Source organism: Peromyscus maniculatus, chromosome 12, assembly GCF_049852395.1.
Source record: "Peromyscus maniculatus bairdii isolate BWxNUB_F1_BW_parent chromosome 12, HU_Pman_BW_mat_3.1, whole genome shotgun sequence".
NCBI classification, from domain to species: domain Eukaryota; kingdom Metazoa; phylum Chordata; class Mammalia; order Rodentia; family Cricetidae; genus Peromyscus; species Peromyscus maniculatus.
Window position 1 is genome coordinate 35638877 of NC_134863.1, and position 23054 is coordinate 35661930.

Sequence of the window (23054 nt, forward strand, 5' to 3'; positions counted from 1 at the left end):
AAAAAAAAAATGCGTGCTGTTTTTATCTTTTTTCCTGTTTGCAATATTTTCTTCCCCTTCCTGGAGCATTTGCCCTGGGGTAGGAAATTCTTACCACAGAGTTGTTGTTTTTTTCTTCCTCTCAGCTATAATTTATGTGCATATGAACTAGTAACATTACATAGAAGTTTTCTGGAAAGTCAGAATCTCAGATGTGTGACAACTGAAAGAACCTAACTCTTCAAAAGTCAGAGAGAGTGAGTGGAAATTCAGTATTGAACCTCTAACAGAGGTCCGTGACTGAATGTCCACTGGTCTGGCAAGATGGACTCTGTGGATGTAATTCAATGAAGGGTCTATCAGATGGAGAGATAATGACCAGGACCAGATCGATCACAAAGGATCCTTCTAAGAGAGAGGCGGAGGGGTCATGGTCAGGGAATCAGGTATGACAACAGAGCAAAGGCCAGCACGAGGTGTCCACAGACCAGAGAGCAGGGGCACCTTCGAGGTGCTGGGAAAGGTTGAGCCTCCAGAAGCAAAGCCCTGCCTGGCCATGCCTTGCCCACACAATGCCATTTAACCCCATACAATGTCATTCAGCCTCTGCCTCACAGGCACTGCATTTGTGTTGTGTTAAAGCCACTAATTTTGGGATTGTTAGAGGAGTAACAGAAAAGTGATACACTTATGATGCTCCTAACATTGTTTGGGCTTCCACACCAGGTAGTAATTTCACCAAAGCATTTCCAAGGAGAAACATTTATTCTACCTTTAAAGACTGAAGAAGGCTATACATTCCCCCCCAACCCCCCAAATTGGAGAACTTTCCAGAACTTAATTGTGATTGGGAAATTTACAAGCATAGACCCCCCGCCCCCTAGGTAAAAATCCCACTTCTGTTTTGAATGGACAAATCCATCTGTCTTAGGCACGTTCAGAACCTTACTGTACAGTTTATCTGTGGGCAGCAGGAGAGGAGAACCAATGAGCTGGAAGCAGCTAAGTCGCTCAATCTGCTTCCTCTGCAAAGCTTCAGGGCATTGCACAGGAAATCTACTGCTGTGTCAAGTCCCAGAGAAGTTTCTTCTCTTCCAAGTTACTAATCAGACTAAGGAAGGGGCAGAGAGGAAAGGAGTGCTTGCTGCTGATGGGTTAAGAGGTGCTACCACGCAGAAGCCAGCGGGAGAGAGGAGGGAGCCTGGCCATGGTCACTGTTGCTCCCCTACCTGTGAGGAGAAAACGTACCGAGTGAGCGGCAGACGCCAGAAACCAGAAATGTCCTGCCTTTGGAGAACTTCTGACCTAGCGGTACTCTTGATATGGGGGGTCTTTGTGGCTGGTGAGTCTGAATTTTCCTCGGGAGAATGACTAGGGATGAGAGAGAGACCTGCTCTGTGCTGCTTTTGAGCCTTGTCCTTTTCGCCAGGCAAATGCAAGCAAGCCAGTTGCTGCTGTAGAGATGGGGTGGTGGTGGGGGTCCTCCAGATGTGAGTTATCTCATCACCCCTACTTTCTGCGTTGTCTTATTTATTTTGCTTTGTGTCCCACAATATAAGCGTTTCTATAATTTCCTCCACTGCTGTGTCCTCGTCTTCCCCTCCCTTTTAGGGCAAAGCAGAATAAATTAAAGGCATATTCATAGCAATCCAAGTGACATCGGTTCTCTGTATTTTCTCCCTCTTCGAAAAAAAAATTTAAATGATTGACTTTTTCCATAACCCATCTAGGTCTCCCTTGCCAACGGTGTAAGTTAGGAATATTTGTTTCTTTCTCTCACTTTCTGTGACTGTGGGCTTCATGCATACAGTTACGCTGGCATGTCTGTGATGTATGTCTGTATTTATCTTGAAGATGTGTGGGCTACAGGAGACACTTTCTGAATCAGAAGGTGCACTCCTCAATGTCTACGTTCCTGTAGGAGTTGAATAGAATTTGGGGCTACTGTGGGGGTGTCCTGGTTTCACTATAGAAAGGAGGTGGGAGTTGATGTGGGAGGCATTTTCATGTTTCACTTTTAGTCGATGGAGAAGCTGCAGGGAGCAACGGACTTAGCTCTAAATTTTAGAGTTGAACGATTTAAAGGAGAAATGGTGTTTTTTCCCCTCTCATCAGACTTTCTTTAAAATCATTTTTGTCTATCGCCGAGAAAAAAGACTATCTCATGATAACCTTGTTGGTGAGCACACGTAAAATAACTATGGTCTACCCCTGCACTTCTCTGCTGAGAATTTTCAAGTATCTTTTCTCTTTGATGTGCATAGCAACCCAGTGAGGTAGGCATGGAAAGACGGCTCCATTTTACAAAGCTAGACCTTGAAGCTCAGAGAGGTGAAATGATTTGTCCATGGTGATAAGGAGCATCACAGAACACTTGCGTGAGCAGTTCACCCGTACCGTTTTCACTAAAGAGAACCGCCCATTGTAACGCTGCTGAAAAAATGCTAAGCTAATATTGGGCTATAGATTGAATGGGAAAAGAACAAGATAGATCTGCATCTTTCAGGAGCTGGGCTTCTCTGGAAAGCTCCTGAAATGTGTGAAGGATGAGTTTGACAGGGGAAGCCAGGCAGGCAAGGAGCTGTTTGTGTCAGGTTGCCTTATGAAGCAGACAGAAAAGCAACAAAGTGGGAATGTAACAGATACTTTGAATTTTAAAGGCTGAAGGGTGAGTTTTTAAAACTGCGTCTGAACACACGTTGGAGATGCTACGTTCATCAAGTCTCCGCAGTCCAGGCTTGTATCATAAAATCATCAAGTGTTTCGAAGGCAAACAAGCAAATTGCTTTATACTCATGATCTGGCATGATAAGGTCACCGAGAAGTCATTTAGAATGGTGAGCTGAAAGCCAACCAGGCTGCAACTTTATGGCTTTGGTACTGGTGTCCCAGACAGGAGTAGCTGGCTCGCTCTATGTAAGATCGGTTCACACAGGAGAGGGGGAGGGTGTCAGGGTAAAGGATAGGATATGTTTCTTTTGCCTATTTACTTTTAAAATGTACTTTAAGCTGTAAACCATGTGGTATTTATCTAATAACAATGCTTGAGGGGGAAGTTAAAAAGAATGGAATAAACTCTCCGCCTCATGCGTGGCTGCCTGTCCTCCACTCTCACAGACCATACAGACCATGCCATTTCTTTCTACTTACTTTTGCTCCATTGTCTTCTAGGTTTTCTCATGTTCAAATTATGGTTTCATTCCACCTTTCATTGAAGTTACTGGTTTTGTCAATGTGAGTTGAAAAAAAAAAAAAAAAAAAAAAAAAAAAAAAAAAAAAAAAAGGAACCTACCCCTGCAGTGTTTTCTTCCTTTTCATATTTTTTGCTCATTTTCCTTATCTTCCACTAGGGGGCAGGTAGTAACCGGAGGAGATTAAAAGCAACTTCAAAAAAGCAATGAATTGTCCTTACTAACTTCAGCTTTATCTTCCTTTTTTAAATTTTGTGCCAGCTGTAAATTTGCCTATTAGCTTAATATATATGTGTGTTTTTCTCTGCATGTTCATGCTTAATATTCTGGTAAATAAAAATGCTAAGAGCTCTCTCTCTCTCTCTCTCTCTCTCTCTCTCTCTCGTGCATGTGTGGTATGTATAAGAATACTGGCTAAAAGTTTCCAGCAATCTAAATGAGGGAGATGAAAATAAAATTAAATCCTCAAGGAATATTTAAAAATCAGAAAATATGCCAGGTGGTGGTGACACACACCTTTAATCCCAGCACTCGGAAGGCAGAGCCAGGCAGATCTCTGTGAGTTTGAGGCCAGCCTGGTCTACAAAGCAAGATTCAGGAAAGGCACCAAAACTACACGGAGAAACCCTGTCTCGAAAAACCAAAAAAAAAAAAAAAAAAAAAAAATCAGAAAATATTAAAGTAAAAATGAGGAAAGGTAAAACCATGGGGTGTTGATAGTGTTACAGAGGAGTTGGGTCTTGACTGACAGCTTTGGGGAGATAGAGAAAGTCAGAGAAGAAATTGAGAGGAGGGATGTGTAACAGGAACAAAGGCCAGGAGGTTCTGTGAGACAATGGGACCTAGCTTGCAGGAACAGTGTGTTATATAATAATAAAAAATAAGGGTGCATTCCCAGGGGCTTTAATGAATAAATAGATCATCTGGATATTGTATAGTTAACGGCGAGGTCATCTGTTAGCTTGTGAAAAGAAACAATAATCTAGGGCAGTAGTTTTGGAGAATAATGTGGCGGCAGCATCCTCTTGCTTGGCAGTGGCACTCAGTAAAGTATTCGCATACCAGATATGGTGAGTGGTAGAGCTAGCCAGGAAGAGCTGTGAGATAATAGAAATAGGGAGTTTCTTAGCAGGGGTTCTTACAATAGGGTTATGTTGGTGGCTGAGAAGGGAATTGTAGAGGAAGGACATGAATGCTAGACATTCCTATCTATACTGGGGAGTATAGAAAAATCCAGCAGTTTTGAACCACGTATGGAGCAGATGTTCCCTCTAAGCCAATACAGAGATTTGAATGATGGAGGAAACACCAGAAATGCTGACATTTGGGTCTGAGGGGCCAAAATCTCTTTTCCTCTCTGTAACAGAGAGCAAGATCTAAGAAGAGATGGGAAAGGAGAAAATATCGCCAACAGATTACGTACTTAGGAGGAAAGAAATGCTCTGAGATTGAGAAATGGGTTGAGACATACATTAGATACAGGGAGGCTAGCCAGCTCAGAATGGCTAGAACAGGATGGGGATAAATGAAGGTACTCACTGTAGGTAAACTATGTCTCAAAGAGACTAGGGGAACTTCAGCGGATGATGCTTCTGAACAAAACTATCCAGTGGTCATTTGGTTTTATATTGCGTCTGAAGAATTAATCTATGCAGTCATTAAGATGTTATCAGTGACAAGGCGATTTTTCCTCTTCTCCCTTGATGTCACTGACTCCCATTTTCTAGCTCCTGTCTGGGTCTAGGGAGCCAGACAATGGGTGTCATGTAGCTTTGGATTGTGTGACACTAAGAAGTAATCACCGTTTATCACTTTAAGAAATGATAAACATCACAAACACATGTAATTTTTATGAGAGTTGATTATAATCTACTCATTTCCCCCAAGAACTGACATCATTCATGCGTTAGCCCTAAACAAAGAATTTCAAGGTTTTCATACCTTGAATTTATATGCCTTGCACGTCTGAAAACCTAGGCTCCATTCTGGGAACATAATCTTATTCTGTTTAAGGAAAGTACCATAGAGAAGCTGCAGCACTGAGGTCCACCCGGCAGCTCTTCCGTTGATAAGGAGGTAATTTTCTTCAAGCATCTCTGATGCTCCTAACTGTTGATGCCATGGCAGGTTTTCCCGGAGTCAGACTTAGCTGGAGTTTGATGTACAGAACGTTCGTGCATCTCAACCCTCACTCTGATCAGACACAGCAGGTGGGGGTGGGGGACTACTGAGCTAGCTGGCCCTTGAGAGATTCCACTTCGATGAGAACGCTGGTCTTTATATCTCCGCCTTACTCAGTTACTGGGTGGGCTGCCCCGGGAAGGGCTTGATTTTGAGCAAGGAAAGCAAACCCCCTTTGAAGTCCCAGAAAACTAAAGGCTGTCCGCTGGCAGCGCTCTCGGCTGGAGCAAGGGGCTGTCCCTGAAGGGGATTCTGGGTGGCACATTCTAGATACGCACCACAGTTGCCACCTCTTATGTTCTTCCTTCCTTCGTGAAACTCCGAGTCTCTATCTGGTCTTATTTACCCGATCGATTTTTTATCTTTAATTTTTATTTCATTTTCTTTTTGCTGTTGAGAAGTTCCCTCAGTTTTCTTTCGTATGAAAAGAATTATTAACGATTTTATGTTTGAGACATTTATTTTACTTTCATTATCAAAGCATGTTATTTGCTAGAGATGTGTAGAATTCTGGGTAGCGATTGGCTCCCCCCTACCCCCTTTTAGTGCCTAAAAAACTCTAATGAGAAGTCAGTCTGCCACTCACATCATTTCTCTAAATTTTATCTCCTATCTTCTAGGGCAGTTTTCAGCATTTCATCCTTGTTGCTGGGGTTTGCCACATTTAATCTGTTTAACTGTGGTAATTTCATCTGTAAAGGATTACTTAATCTTTTCAGACAGTATTTCCTCAGTTATGAAACAAGTGATTATGACACTATTAAGCGACACAGACTTTTCAGACTCAAGACACCTCTATACTAAATCTTTCATTTTGTATGTGGACCGATGAAGACTAGCCACGTTCAAGGAACTGCTGACCATGTCGCCTTACCTTTCAGTGGACGAGTTGGCATGGGACAGCTCTCCAGTACCAACAGTCAAAGGGAAAGAGCTGTGGCCAGAGTGTGTGTATGGGAACCCCTGATTTTAGGTGTGATACCCTGGAAATGACAGTGACATTCAAGAGAGAAACAATAGCGACTAAATTAGGGTTGAGATTCTTTTTAAGGAAAAACAAGTCATAGCTAAAATGAGGCTTGGCCACTTGGTCAGCCAAGAAGTAAGGGAGTGTTCTGCCATATGTCTGTCACTGTGCTTTGTACTGGGGATATTTGATGAAGAAAGATGTGGAGGGGCCGGGGATATAGCTCAGTGCCAGAGCATTACTCTATCATGTGTAAGGCTTTAAATTAAACCCTAGCACTTAAAAAAAGACAGCTATAGAGCTTATTTTCTTGGAGCTTAGAATCTGGTAGGGAAGACAGATATTAAACAAATTCTTGAAAATAATTAACATAAAGAATGTAGGGAAAATACAGGGTGGCCTAAAAATGTAATTGGTGAGTCGGATCTTGTCAGAGGGTCAGGAAGGCTGCCCCGAGGAAGTGACAGATATGGTGAATGGCAGAGCTAGCCGGGAAGAGCTGTGAGATGAACTCCAGGCTGGTGGAAGAGCCTGCACGATATTCAGAGAGAGCTGATTTACGGTTGGAATGAGCGAATCAACGGTGTGGAGGTTTAGTAGGAATTCTGGAAGCCGGGAGGGATACCGGGAGAATCAGAGACACAGGAGTGGGTGAAGACCTACGGATGGTGGTGCATGCCTGCAATCCCAGCATTTAGGTTGGTGGGGCAGGCAGTATGGGCCAGCCTAGGCTACATCATTAGAGGTTGTCTCAAAGGAACAAGCAAGTAAACAAAATGTTTTTAAACACGGAGGAGCAGCTGACATGAGAGGAATACCCCACACCAAGGTGCTGGAGGACAAAGGTAACTTGTGGAGAGGGTACTGAGTAGGCAGGCAAGGAGGCAGAGGGGGAAATGTGTAGGTGTTGTGGTGGGGGTGATGAAAGGGTCTTCAGAAGGAGAAAGTGCCCAAGTGCGTTGTTAATTTAGAGAGCGAACCGCCAGAGGCGACCCACAGATTAGTAAATGTATTTAGGAGCAGTAGCGTCCTGTTGGTACGTGTCATAGTTGACTGTGTGTGTATTCAAGGAGGCAAGGGACATTCTTTTTTTTTTTTTTTTGGTTTTTCGAGCCAGGCTTTCTCTGTGTAGCTTTGCGCCTTTCCTGGAACTCACTCTGTAGCCCAGGTTGGCCTCGAACTCACAGAGATCCGCCTGCCTCTGCCTCCCGAGTGCTGGGATTAAAGGCGTGTGCCACCACTGCCCGGTTGGCAAGGGACATTCTTAAAGGTGGAAAGAGAGGGATACACAGGGTGTGTTCAAGTTATCATCACTGGCTGCAAGGATCCATGATGTGCCGTGAGTCGGGTCTGTCCACATTTGCCCATAGTGGTTGGGTCAATGTCTTTTGTTTTCTGTGTAAGGTAGCAGTGGCCTTTATCCACAGTTCTTCAGTGTCACAACAGCTCTTATTACCACACAGAAAGCACAAGATCCCTGTCCGTCATAATCTTCTGACATTATTTATTTTATTCAATTTTTTTTTAAATTAAGCCTTAGTACAAACAATTCCATTTTAATTCTAACTTTCCCAGTATAAAAACCCAGCCAAGCAACTCAGGTGCATCAGTACTGCTGAGAAGATATAGGGGGACTATAAAGACGGTGGTGGCCTTTGAGATTGCCTTTTGAGTAGAAGGTGTGTTGCGGGGGGTGGGGGGGGGGGTGGGGAGCAGCCACATTGCTGGTACTGCTGGGGAAATGAGTGGGAGGAAAATCGATGCTGAGAGCCCCGGCCACTCATTCTAGAAGTTAGGCGGCAGAGAAAGGGGAAAGCAGAATCTACCTCTTTTTTTTTCCCCCTCCTCTATCAACAGTGGTAAACCTGGGACTATGCTAATGATAAGAACACCATCTGAGACAATGCGGTGCCTCAGTAAAAATGTCTTTCTGATCTCCGTGTGTGCATGCAATTTTAAGGTATTTAGTAACTTCCTTTTTCTTTTGACATTTTCTTACTTTACCATGAAATTCCACTGCCTTACCCCATTGCATGCTGCAGGGAAATTTACTTCTATGACCCTTTCTGGGGTGTTGACAAAAAAGTTGAAGTGGAAAATACGTGTAGATTCCAAATGATTAAGTCTAGCTGTGTTTATTCCCAAAGCAAGCCTTAATTGGTTCCTTCTTAGAAGTTACCCAGGGGCGATTGTAATCCAACACTTTTAAGACGTGTCTCACAGAGCCAGGCAGTGGTGGTACACACTTGTAATCTCAGCAGTCAGGAGACAGATCTTTGAGTTCAAGGCCAGCCTGGTCTTCAGAGCAAGTTCCAGGGCAGCCAGGGCTTCACAGAGAAACCCTGTCTCAAAAAAGCAAGGGAGAAAAACAAAACAAAACAACAACAGATGTGCCACACGGAGTCTTCTGTGGAGCCTAAACCGCTAGGGACACCCAGGCTCTCAAAGTTCCAGGTATCTGTGCTTTCAGGAACCTTTGCAGATGATGATGGGTAGAGCTGGGGTTCAGAGTGCTGCCCCAGGTCTTTGTTAGTTTCTTACTTGGGTTAGTCCCCCAGTCAGAGGACTGGGATCATTTCTGATGCACCCATCTTGCAATGTGAACTTTAACCAGTGGTAGAGCATCTGAGACCTTGCTTCATTCATCCTAGTATGCATAGAGCTCTACCAGTCACCGGACACCAAGCTACTTAATGGTAGCTGCCTTGAATGTCCTTACCACCGCGTGTGTCTGTAATCATGCCCTCTTAGGTCTTTTCAAAAGGAAACCACTTGGCTTTTTGCCTCCTACTCCTTCAGTACATCTAGGATCCTGCTTTCCCAGTTACCTTTCTTTACTCTTTTCTGTTCTTCCCATCTACAAGCACACTTTGTCTTCCTCTGTTTTTAGACACGTCCTTGGTTCTCAAGCACCATGTATTGCTCCATCTCTTACCCAAGTTTGAGATGACCAGGTAACAAGGTCACGGTCTCACGGCTTCCATCTTGTCTAGGGCAGAATCCTTGAGAGTTTAAGCCTCCATTTTGTTGACTCAATCGGCTCTACTCTCTTGGCCCTTTCAGGCTGGATTCTGCTCCAGCATCTTTACTCAGATCTTTTCCTTATATGGACTTCAGGGCCATCACTGACATTCTTGCTGCCAAGTTATAAAGTTCTGACTTCAAGATTTTCCGCATTTTAACTTGATTTAGATCCTTCATGTCAGGAGATCTTTCTTCTTCTGGATTTCATGACACTGTGTTTATTTTCTGTTTTGCTACACTGTTTCTGCCAAGCTCACAGCCTTCAACAGAGCCGCAGGTATACATGTTTTAAAGGTCTGGGTTTGACCTTTTCTCTAGTTCCCATACCACAGACATTCGGCAGTTTATGGGCTTGAGCTAGCTCTCAGTTGTCACTCTTCATATCATATTTTTAAAACTTTAAGTTAGCTGCCTATTCCTTAGTCTAGTGTCGAGAGTTGCTGGGAAGATTAGGTCCAATAATGCAACTGAAGTTTTTGGCATAGTTTGTATTCATAAACATTTAAAATGATTATTTTGTGCTTCTCAAATACATTGTTTCATGCCATTCAGTTAGCTCTCTACAGATGGACTTTTGGCCATTTTCAGTTTTTTGAGAAATAAGAGCTTTTTGTTTCTTTTTTCTTTTTCTTTTTCTTTTTCTTTAAGATACAGCAAGATGACTTTTATTAGCACTCGGCACAGATAATTACTTTGCTGTGGGATGGAATAAAATTTATTACTTACCATAAGTATTGTTTGCTTTCTAAATTTTATCTACCCGTTGAATTTGTTGTTTGAATTCTTGTTTCTTAAGTTTTGTTTTTGTAAGCAGTTTCTTCATGTCTTTGTTTTATAAACTATCTGGGTGTTTTATTTGATCTCTGAATCCCACTTGACCAGTAGGATCAAAGTCGCTAGCTATGACACATCCAAGATGCTGTTTAATCTTTTGTCAAGATATTTATGTCTGTTGTCCAGTTTTCCTTCATTCAGATTTTCCATTTTTTTCCAAATTGATTGTATACTTTCTGATATTTTCTGAGGAAAATTGGCCTTTGATGACCAAAATCAATGTTGTGAACAGTCTTTAGAATTTTGCCTGGAAATTTTTTAGTGATTTTTTTTTCCATATGAAGGATTTAAATCCTAGAGTTAAATATTTTAATATTTTGATCTCTAGTTACAGTTTCTATAGTTAGAAAAGTTTCTGGGTAAAGTCAACTGTCACATTTTACCTGGAACTTTCTCCCTGGTTTCAGTACTTGAACTCTCACATCCCAGGAAGCCCTACAGCTCCAGCAGCATATTATCTTACCCATCCTCCACCCTGCTCAAGGTGAAAAACCCCAAACTACCCATGTTTTCTCCCAGGGCTTTTGTTTTATATTTAAATATTTGCTTTCCTTTTGTCTGAGGAGTGAGATAGGAACCTGATCTTATTTCTTCCACATGCCTAGCTATCCCTCTTAATACCACTCACAAATAATGAAATGAATCACCCTTGCCTATAGGAACATAAGTTGCACTCATAATGTCAGACACTCTGTTCTCACATGTGTAATTAAGCAACTGAGATTCTCAGAAGCCCGTGTAAGATTACAGGGATCAGAAATGAAGACCTAATACATTGGTTGGTGTTCTGACTTGGATTTTGATGTCTTCTCTGTTTTCACTAGAACTTTGGGCTTCTGTCCAGATTTTGTTCCTTAACACCTAACTAGGGTGTTGTCTGCTGCTAGGTTGGTATCTTTCATAAGAAAAGATAGTTTCATAAAGTCTAAGAATATGAAACCAATTCCTAGATCCATAATTTAAGCCAATTGTGCTTAAACTATTAAAACTAAAACATACATGTTTGTACTTTTAATTTGCAATTTTTTAAAATTTGCAATTACTTTAACTTTCTTCTATGTTAACATATACTATGTTGTACAATATATGACGTGCACAGACATGAAGGGCTCATTCTATATCGAGGACCTGAGGGAGTTAAGAAGCAGACCACTGCAGACTCCCTCCAGCTTCTGCTCTAACAGCAGCAACTCTTTTGAGGTGATTATTCTCTGTGCAGAATCGTTGTTTCCTTAACTGTCTACTCATCCTCATCATCACATACATGTCCTGCTCTCAGCAGTAATATGTCGTTTGCTTTTTTTTGTGTTGTTTGTAACAGAAATATTGAACATTCTCTCTCATAATTGCTTTTGATTGCTCAGTGCAAACGAGCCATCTCAGTTTACCTGGAACTCTTTTTTTTTTCTTCTGGTTTGAGCACTAAATTTTCTGCATCCCAGGAAACCCCTTAGGTCTAGCAAAGTAAGGTCCTACTCATCATGTATGCTGTTCAAGACTCAAACAAAACAAGACAAAATAAAACAGAATTGCCTATTTTTTTAAAATTGTTTTTGTTCTTTATGTTTAAACCTTTGATTTATTTTATTTTCATATGAAAGGTGAGAATAATCCTTGTTTAAGTTTTTTTTTTAATATTTATGTGGTATATGTTCCTGTGTATATGCATGTATGCATTGTGTGTGTGTGTGTGTGTGTGTGTGTGTGTGTGTGCATGTGGTGTTCCTGGATCTTCAGGTTAGCTATCACAGACTTCCACCTATCTCCATACCACACTGTGAAAACCACTGCCTTAGAGTAGAATACAGTGAGGTCATTTGGATGATGATAATTTTAGTCTCAGAACCTCTGAGAAATAGGCAATTTAATCCCACAATTCAACGAGCTTTAATCTCATTCTATCTATAATTCAAAAATACCTTGAAAAAAATGACACTTTTCTAACCTACAGCTACAACATGCAGCTTATAAAATGTAGAAAAACATCCACCAAATAACAATTAAAGTTGCCATGTTTGACCTTTACTGGAGCTGGGAATTTTCCACACTGTAGTGACCTTATTGTCCTTGTGGGTTGCAAAAGTCACCTTGCAGTTGAGCTAAACTAAGGTCTACCAATGCTATCTGAATTTCTGGATCTTTTATGATGATGATATGAGTCACAAAGATGCATTCATTTAAAATAAAACCTCAAGCCTGGTATACTGGCAAACACCTTTAATCCCAGTACTTGGGAAGCAGAGGTAAGTGGATCTCTGTGAGTTTAAGACCAGCCTGGTATGTAGCAAGCTCCAGGCCAGCCAGGACTACATAGACAGACCCTGTCTGAAAAGAAATGAATAAATAAGATAAAATGAAACCTTGAATCTTTAGGAGAAATGGATCCATGATTACAAATGGATTTACCATCTCAGTTTACAATGTGCTTTTATATTCTACTTATACATAGTTTGTAAAACAAATAAACAACACTGTATGTATTTGTCAGAGGGAAAGCAATGCACCGTAATTCACCTCATTATATAAAACATTCAGAGGAAAAGGAAGAAGTAACTCTAGCCATTAGAAATGGCTTCCTGCTTCGCCTCCAAAGACTCAGACCCAAGTGTGTTGGAACAGTCACGAAGTTTGAGATTTAAGAGTGACAAATGAAGACAGAAATACTTTTACTTGTTTTTCCTTAGATATTTCCACAGATTCTGATGTGTCTTTCATGTGTTAAATAACAACGCACATGACAGGTTCTGAAGTTTATGATAAGCAATAAGAATGAGTTTTACGTAGCACAGTACCCATGTTGAAATATCTGTAGAAATGTGGAAACAAAACTACTTTATACTTTTTTTTTTTTGTGGCAATACAGTTGTGAACTCATAGCTTCATGTTTAAAAACCTACAGTTTGGACCTGATTTCAAAGTTTTGATACAAAGTTCACTTATTAGACCTTTAACCGTAAGTTTGCATTTCCTCCAAAAGACCTACAAATGAATGAAAAGGAAGAAAATCTTTACTTTTTTGTTTCTCATTTTTATGCATTAGTAATAATAAGTGACTATTAACAGGAGCGTTAGCTGCTTCACTATGGCTCACTCTGTGCTTGATTTGAGCTAATAGTGGCTCCCGAACCAGGAACTGTTAATGCTGGTATTTCAGAAATGCCTCCCTCCAGTGTTTTTTTTTTTTTTTTTTTTTTTGAGTGTGCACTCAAAACGCAGCATTTTGCAACAGATGACAATTGTTTAATCTCCCCAGGAAGTCATGTGTTGTCTCTGAGAGCCCTTTTCTGTCACTGAGGAAGCTTCTCCGGGTTTGCACAGTCATGCCTAGGCGACGTGTCCCGTGTGGGCGGTATTTGCTTGCTCAGGCATATATGTGACAAAGATGATTTGGGAAAGGAAACTTCTGCTTACTAAGTTACTAAGAAGTTTCGCTAACAGTAAAACCAAAAAGCATTCTCCTGTGCCGATTTTGACTTTGGTGGAAAAGTATTTGAATACTGCTTTCATTCAGAACCAAGGTCTTTGATATGTGTTGGTGATGGTACATGTGTTAAAACTTGGCCTTTCTTTCTTTCTTTCTTTCTTTCTTTCTTTCTTTCTTTCTTTCTTTCTTTCTTTCTTTCTTTCTTTCTTTCTTTCTCTCTCTCTCTCTCTCTCTCTCACTCTCTCTCTCTCTCTCTCTCTTTCTTTTTTTAAACAATGTTTTATTTTTAAAATTAGCTTACAGAATACAAAGTCTCCAGATGGGATTTTTATATGTATTCCATTTTGGTTCAATACCTGCTCCCCACTTGCTGGTTCCTCCTCTGCTTTGTTCTATTGTCTTCCTCACCCCTTTCCTAAAGCCCTGCCCTCCCCCAAGTCTGACTGACTCCTTTCTAGTTTCCTGGCCTTCACCCATATTTACTCCCTCCTGGACATACATTTAATAGCTAGATGCTAGGATCCATATATGAGAGAGATCATATGGCATTTGTTTTTCTGACCCTGGGTTACCTTGCTTAATATATATTTTTTTAGTTACATCCATTTTCCTGTGAATTCCATTTTTCCATACAGCTGAAAAAAGTTTGTTTCTTTTCTTTTCTTTCTTTATTAAAGTTTTTCATTTATTTTACATGTCTACCACAGTTTCCCCCTCCTCTCCTATTCCCTCCCTTCATCTCTCATTTATCCCCTCCCATCCATTTCTCCATTCAGAAAGGGGCAGGCCTCCTATGGGAGTCAACAAAGCACAGAACATCAAGTTGAGGCAGGACCAAGCTCCTCCCCCTACAGCAAGACCAGGCAAGGCAAACCAGCATGGGGAATAGGTTCTCAAAAGGCAGCTCAAGTGCCAGGGACAGGCCCTGATCTCACTAGGAGCCCCACAAACAGACCAAGTAAATACGGAATCATACCATCTGCAAGTAGGGATAGTTCTTTCTCTTGTGTTGTTCTAGCTAAGACAACACAATATTGACCACTATATTGAATAAGAAAATTATTTCATCTTTTGCATTTATTAAGACTTACTTTGTATCTTATAATGTGGCCAATATTAGAGACAGTGTTGTCTCTATCTGTTTGTCCATATTTGTTGAGTGGAATGTTTGGTAAAATATCTAAGTCCAGTTGATCTTTGGTGTAACTTGGCTCTGCGGTTTCTTTGCTGAGTTTTTGTTTGAAAGATTTATTTTGATGTGAGATTGAGATATTAATGTCTCTCATTATCATTGTGTCCAGATCTGTGTAGTATTTTATGGCATGTAGTATTTGTCTTAATGCAGTTGGGGTTCCAATAGTCTGTGCATAAATATTACAGCAATTACATTCTCTTGATGAAGTGTTCCCTTTGTCAGTATGTAATGGCCCTCTGTATCTCTTCTGAGTGGTTTTGGCCTGAAGTTTATTTTATCAAACATAAAAATTGCTGTGCCAGCTCGTTTGCTGCTTCTGTTCATTTGGTAGTTGGAGTTCCAACTTTTGACTCTCAGTTTATGAATGTCTTTCTTAGCTGTGTATATTACTTGGAGACAGCAGATAGTTGGGTCATGTAAAACCTGATACTCCTGATACAATTTTGAATAACTCTTTCAGCTTCATAATGCAAAATGTATAGCTTGATGAGTTTTGTCAGGTGTATACACTTGTAAATGATCACCATCAAGAAGATAAAAAGAACATTTACATGATTTCCAAAATCTTCTTCATCTATCTCTGAAGTCCATCTCTGCCCCACCTACTAGTTACTACCAACCTATTCTTGTCACTGTAGAATATTTACCAATTTATATCAGAAGAAATAATTTTGCATACTTGCAGACTGAATTAAAGAGCACATTAAAATGATCATATACAATGACTAAATTCATTCCATTCAAGTGATGTAAGGCTGGTTCAACATTCACATCAATAAATATATACAACACATAATGACTCAAGGACAAAAATCATCATGAGTATCTCAGTTATTCAGTAAAGACCTTGGACAAAGTTTAAAATCCCTTCATGATAAAACCTCTGAAGAAACTTAGAATAGAGCCTACTTCAATAGAATAAAGCCTAAACATGAAAGATATATAGCAAAGATTACAGTAAATGGGGAAGAATGAAAACATTTCATCAGAAATGACAAAAGTGTCTACTTTCTCCACTCCTATTCAATACAGAGTTCAAAGTCTTTAGCTACAGCAATAATGCAAGAGAAAGAAATAAAGAAGGAAAAAGTTAAATTATCCCTATTTTCAAATGATAGGATCTTATACTTAAAAGACTCTAAAGACTCAATGAGAAACCTTTTGGATCTGATAATTCCAGCATAGTAGCAAGAAACAAAATCAACCCATGGAAGGCAGCAGCTTTCTATACAGCAATAATTACTTGTTGAGAAAGGAATTTTTTTTTGGGGGGATCCCCATCTCCAATGGTCTCAGAAACAGGAGACCAAGAAAGAAACTTAAAAATAACTCTCTCTCTCTCTCTCTCTCTCTCTCTCTCTCTCTCTCTCTCTCTCTCTCTCTCTGTATGCACATGTGTGCAGATAGATGCTTAGGGAGGCGAGAAGAGGGCATTGGATCCCCTGGAGCTATGAGTCACTGCACTGAACTCTAGTCCATTCCAACAAGTGATCTTAACTACTGAGCCAGATCTCTAGCCATAGAGAGGAAAGATCTTGAGAATGAAAACGGAACAAAGAAATTGAAGAAGTTATCTCACCCCAATAAACACACACATTGGACAGGTAGTTCACAAAAGAAGTACAAATGAACAACAAATATTTGAAAAACCTTTCAATAATCTTAGCCACCAGGGAAACACAAATTAAAAGTACCCCACAATTCATCTGACTGTAATAAAAATGGCTATCATGAAAAAATAAAGGACAGCAGATGCTGGTGAGGATGTGGAGAAGGGGAACTTTCATACACTGCTGATGTAACCACTGTGGAGATCTGTATTGAGTCTCCTCAAAAACTAAACATAGAATTATCATATTCTCTAGTTATACCACTCCTGGGTCTACACCTAAAGGAATCTAAGCCAGTCAGTATACCACACAGATGTTTGCATATCCACGTTTATTGCTACATTCTTCACCATAGCCTGGATATGGAAGAACAGATAAAGAAAATGTGGCACATGTATGAAATTCTCTCATGGGCATCTAAGCACACGATACTTGGTATCATGTTAATGGAACAAGCTAAACTGTGGAAGATAAACATCCCCCGCTTCTTTCTTATGCAGACTCAAGATTTATATTATATGCATAGATGTGTGGACAAAGAGGACCAAAGGGAGAGAGCTGGAGGTGAGGAGTCAAATCAAGGTATTTGGGGAAATAAAGACAAAGATCACAAATTTGTTCTCAAATGCAGTATTTATATTTAAACATACAAACATGTGGTTTTGTATGTATATTTGACAGGAAAGCAGAAGGGAGACTATTTGGAGAGACCCAGTAAGATATAGGAAGTAGGGATGGGCAAGATAATGTGGGTGGTGGTGGTGGTGCAGAGAAAGGTCTATAATGACACATATCTATAAAAATGCTATAATGAAACCTAAATTTTATGCTGACTAAAATATTAATTAAAGATAAGTATCTTGCATGGCATCTTAGGTCTGCCTCCTTAACCCACCTATATCCATTTATATTTAGAATTAAAACTGTCAGTTTCCAGATTCAACCCAAATTATCCATGTGATTTTTGGCAACACTGATTACCTGTAACTCTTTAAAAAACCCTTTTGTTTCATGCTTCCTTTAAACGTTATTATTTTTCTTTACAATTCTCTTTTCTTTTCTTTTGTTGTTGTTGTTGTTGTTGTTTTGTTTTGTTTTTCAAGACAGGGTTTCTCTGGGTAGCTTTGGAGCCTGTCCTGGAACTCACTCTGTAGCCCAGGCTGGCCTCCAACTCACAGAGATCCGCTTGCCTCTGCCTCCCGAGTGCTGGAATGAAAGGCATGTGCCACCACCGCCTGGCACAATTCTCTTTTCTTAGAAGTTCCACATCCTAAGGTCCAGCTCAAATTCCATCTATGATCGGGAAGCTTCCCCATTCTCTAGTCCTCATAGTATTCCTGTCCAAACACACACTGAACTTCTGGATACCACAGCATGCTTTTATCATCGCACTGAAACTTTACATTGTACTGTTGATACAGCTGTTTAATCCCCTCGATCTTAAAGTCTTGGGTATAAGGAATATTTATTAATTAAAAAATTTTAATGGTCTTTTTTTTTGCCAGTAATTTCTGCTCAAAGTATGGACACTGACAATGCAGTTCCATAAGATCTTATCTCACAGAATGTTAGATTGTAAGCTGTTTATATGTTATGATTAGAACAAAGGAAAATCCTCTTTTGCTGTTTCATATTCATATCCAATCAACACATTACAATCATATTGGAAATCCTTTAACAGATAATTAAGAGCATTTTCACACTGGGATGCACTAAATATTGTGACACTGGAAGAAGAACTACTTAGTTGTTGGACATAGACAGGAGAGAGGGAAGGGGAGCAGAGGTGTCCAATGAAGAAGACCAAGTCAAAAGTTGGTGGTAGGGCAAACTGCTCAGCTGTGGTCATTTATGTATTTATTAGCATTAGCAATAGCAATCTGAAATGGCCTGAAGAATACAGAAGAAAAGGTGTTGTTAAAAGAATGGATTCATTTATGGATATTACCTCCCTGCATCTCTTTTCAAAACGTGTAAGGTCAGCAATGAAAGGTCTAGTGTCACCAAGGCCCTAAGGGATTCTCTACTGCAGCAAATGAGCAAGCTCGGTCACATTTTAGTTGATGCCCCATCCTTTAATGATAGTCATAACAAGTCAGTGCTTGATGCTTAGGTAGTGTTTGGACTTTAGACTATCAAACTGCTTTGTATGCAGCTAATGTTAATAGAGTATTTTTCTACTGTCATACTACCCTGCACATGCCTGATCTTGTCTGGTCTTATAAGATGAGCAGGGCCATCCTGGTTAGTACTTGGAGGGGAGACATTTTATAGCAGCAGTTCTCAACCTGTGGGTCTCGACCACCAGAAAACACACATTTCTGATGGCCTTAGGAACTGAGACATTACTCAGGAGCAAAATTACAGTTACAAAGTAGCAATGAAAATAAATTTATGGTTGGGTGTTCCTAAGATCATTCGAACTATGTGTTTTCTGATGGTAACAACCCATAGCTTAAGAACTGCTGCTTTATAGTATCATCTAGATTATGTTTTTTGTGTTTAAGAGTGTTGACCAATTTCCGATTCTGAAATTATTTGTTTATTTAGTACCAACTTCAAGAATGCAATCATTAAAAAGAATCATGGCATATCTAAAACTTTTTTCATCTGATGTTTGCAGCATACATTAGCCCAGAACACTTTTGAACAATGAGCAGCTAATAGTTTATTTTCTGTTCTGCTGTTTCCAAAATTTTTGTTTGGCGGTAACTTTGAAATTAAACTTTAATAGATTTTTCAAGAGCAGTATTTGATTCACAGAAGAATTCAGTGGAAGGTACAGAAAATGTCCACATCTGTATCCCTGCCCCTGCCTCTGTATGTGGGAAGTCTTCTCAGTTATCTGCAGTCCCCACTAAAATGATGCATTATTATTACAGCTCATGAATTTACACATTTGCACTTTAGGGTTCACCCTTATGCTGTGTATTCTATAGGCTTAAACACATGTAAGACAGCAATATCTAAGATCATAGCATCATACAGAGTCATTTCATTGCCCTAAAATCATCTTTGCTTTGTGTGTTCATCTTTTCCATTCCTCTAACCCCTATTGTTCACTCTAGCCACAGTTTTGCTTTTCCCACCATGCCACGTGGCAGCAATAAGTGTGAAGCTTTTCCAGTTTTTCTTTAAGCTTAGTCATGTGCATTTAATTTCCCTTCGTGTCTTTTAATGACCCAATAGTCCTCTCTCCCTCTTTCTGTAACTTAGGATTTCCAAATGTGGCCAAGGCGACCCTTGAACTTTCTAGTTGTCCATTTTCTACCTCCGAATTGCTAGGATTACATGAGTCTATTATGTCCAGTTTAACGCAGAGCTGGGGACTGAACTCAGGGCTTTGTGTATGCTAAACAAGCTCTCTATCCACTGAGTTTTTTCCTCAGCTCTGATAATTTCATTCAAGCACTGAGTGATATTGTCACTTCCAAATGTGACATAATATATATTTACCTATTTGTTTACTAAAGAATATCTTGGTACTTTCCAAGTTTTGACAATTATGGTGGGAGCTAATTCACATTCTTAGCAGCAATGAATAAGGGCCCCTTTTTCTCTGTATCCTTATCTGCATGTGTGTGGTTGTCTTCTTTTTCTTTTTTGTTAAATTAAAATTTCTATTTTTATTTACTTAAAGTATTATTACATTATTTTCCTCTCCCTCTTCTGCCTCTAATCTGTAATTATTTTCTCAACCATTATCATTCTGAGTAGTGTGAGATTTAATCTCAATATGTTTTTAATTTGCATTTCTCTGATGGTTAGTAATAGTGAACATTTTTCATATGTTTACTATTTATTTTTACTCTTTTTTGAGAATTGTTTGTTCATTTCATTAACTCATTTGTTAATTGGGCCATTTAATTTTAATTTTTTTTTTTTAGTATTTTGTGTGTTAGTCCTCCATTAGATATATAGTTAGCAAAAATGTCTCTCCTATTCTGTAGGCTGCCTTTTCACTCAAATATTTCCTTTGCTGTACAGAAATTTCTTACTTTAATAAAGTCTCTTTTTCAATTGCTGGCTTTATTTCCTGAGTGACTAAAGTCTTTGTCTATTACTATATTTTTAATGTTCCTTCTACCTTTTCCTCTAACAGCATGTCTTAGGATTTCTATTGCTGTGAAGGTACACCATGACCATGGCAAGTCTTTTCTTTTTTAATTTATTTTATGTACTTTGGTGTGAAGGTGTCAGATCCCCTAGAACTGGAGTTATAAACAGTTGTAAACTGCCATGTGGGTTCTGGGAATTGAACCCAATTTCTCTGGAAGAGCAGCCAGTGCTTTTAACCACTGAGCCATCTCTTCAGTCCCGCCATGGCAACTCTTAATAAGGAAAACCTTCAATTGGGGCTAGTTTACAGGTTCAGTGGTTTAGTCCATTATCATCATGGTGGGAAGCATGGCAGTGTGCAGGCAGACATGATGCTGGAGAAGGAGCTGAGAGTTCTAGATCTGGATCATCAGGGCTGTAGAAAGGGGGAGTGACACTGGGGCTGGCTTGAGCATTTGAAACCTCAAAGCCCCCCCCCCCCAATGACACACTTCCTCCAACAAGGCCACACCTCCTAATAGTGCCACTCCTTATGAGACTATGGGGGCCATTTTCATTCAAACCACCACACAGCAGCAGAGCTTCAGAGCTCATGTAAATGTCTGCTCCATTTGAAGTTGATTCCTGTAAGAGGTGAGAGATTGGAGACTGCTTTGGTTCATCTACATATGGATATCTAATTTTTGCAGCACTATTTTTTGACAAGGTTATCATAGTCCAATATGTATTTTTGGCATATTTGTTAAAAGTCAGGTGGCTGTATTGCCAAGGCTATTGGTTCATCTCCACAAATTGAAGATAAGGCTGTATTGCTGAAGACAACGTCTATGTAACTCATTGAACATGGAGAAGTCAAGTTGGCACCTACCTAGAACCTTCACCTCTGTTGACTAGTGTTCATGTTACTGGAAGGTACTCTGCATGCTACCACAGGAAACAGTAACTCCTAATGAAATGTCTCCATCAAATCCCTCCTCCCAAAGCTCAGGTGTCTCTGCTGAAGAGGAGGCTGAAAGATTGCAAGAGCCAGTGAGGATGGAAGACAACAAGGAAACAGTGCCTTCTGGACACAGAATGACTGCCACACATATGAACTCACAGAGACCATGGCAACATGCACAGGCTACACAGGTCTAAGCCACATGGGGTCCCAATGCTGAGGGAGGAAATGGACAGATCCCCACCCCTAACCCAGAAGCTATCTCCAACTGATAACCACTCACAAAGGAAAATTTAATTTTCTCCAATGGAATCTCACTGGGTATACAAACCACACTTAAGAGTGGGCCCCATGTCCAGCAGTTGATGGCCAACAGAACATAAACTCAATGGTATTTTTTTTTTTTTTTTTTTTTTTGTGTGTGTGTGTGTGTGTGTGTGTATGTGTGTGTGCCACAATGCTTTGTTTGGGCATTTCTTTTCCCTTACAGGTCTTTTGTTTATGTATTATGGTTTCTGTGTTTGTGTTTTTATAGGATTTCTGTGTGTGCAAGTATGTGTGTCTCTGTGTCTGTATGTGTTTCTTATGTTTTTTCTTTGGCTCTTTTTCCCTCTGTTTGTTTATTCTGTCCTGTTTTGATTTGTTTGTTTTTATTTTATCTTACTTTATTACAACCATTAATTTTTAGATGCCCGATGTTTGTTTTCTAATGAGAGAGAGCAGGAAAGGGTGTGGATTTGGGTAGGTGGGAGGATCTGGAGGGAGTTGGGGGAGGGGAAACCATAATTAGAATCTATTTTGTGCAAAAAAAAAAAACTACTTTCAATTAAAAAATCAGGTGGCTGTAGAGTTGTGGTTTACACCTATGTCCTCTATTCTGAAGAAAGGAAAGAAAGAAGAAATTTCTTCTTCCTTCCTCAGCCTCCCCTTTCCCAGCACCCTCTCCTTTCCAGTCCACTGTAATCCCACTTCTGTTTTCAGGTCTGTGGGTTGTATTCTGCTTTCACATGTGTAACATGTGTTACTTATCTTGATGTACCTGGATTATTCTGCTTAATAGCACACCTTCTAGTTCCATTCATTTTTCCAGCAAATGACAGGCTTATTTTTCTTTGTTTCTTTTTATGTGAATTTATCCTCAAATTCACTTTGTGGCCAGCTGCTCTGACATTCATGATTCTCCTGCTTCCCACACTGTGTGGGCATGCCTGGCTTGGGACTACTATAGTTGTGAGAAAATCTACAGAACTCAAGGAAGGAATACAAATAGGTTCCAGGGACTGTATAACAAGAAAGTGGACAGAGGAAAGGACACATACCCTGTTCCTACCTCTGTTCTGCTTCACTTCCGTTGTTCATTCTCAAGGTAGAAAGTAGGAGGAAAGAGAGAGGGTGAACTCTTTGTGCTTCTGTTTCTTCAGTTCTTGAGAGAGGCTCTGTTTCTTCATCTGTGTGAAGTGTTAATTACTGGACCAAATGTCTTTAACTAGGGGTATGGTATCTGGAGAAAGGAGTTTAATCAAGTCAGCTCATGTGGTATGCCTACACTGGACCTGCCAAGGGGCTGGAAGAAGAAAGGCAGGGCTACCCTACAAACTATTTGACAAAATAAGGTCACTCATAAGTGGGAAATAATAGATTAATATCTTA

At 40.0% G+C, this 23054-nt stretch overlaps 1 protein-coding gene across 1 annotated transcript in view; it reads left to right on the top strand.

Annotated features, from left to right (window-relative positions):
- Positions 1-961: 961 nt before the first annotated feature.
- Positions 962-23054, top strand: part of Cd200r1 (CD200 receptor 1) — a 28069-nt gene continuing 5976 nt past the window's right edge. Inside the window, exon 1 of the mRNA XM_006975776.4 lies at positions 962-1321. Coding sequence (XP_006975838.2) covers positions 967-1321 — 355 coding nt within the window. The 5' untranslated portion in view covers positions 962-966. The remainder of the gene's footprint in view (positions 1322-23054) is intronic.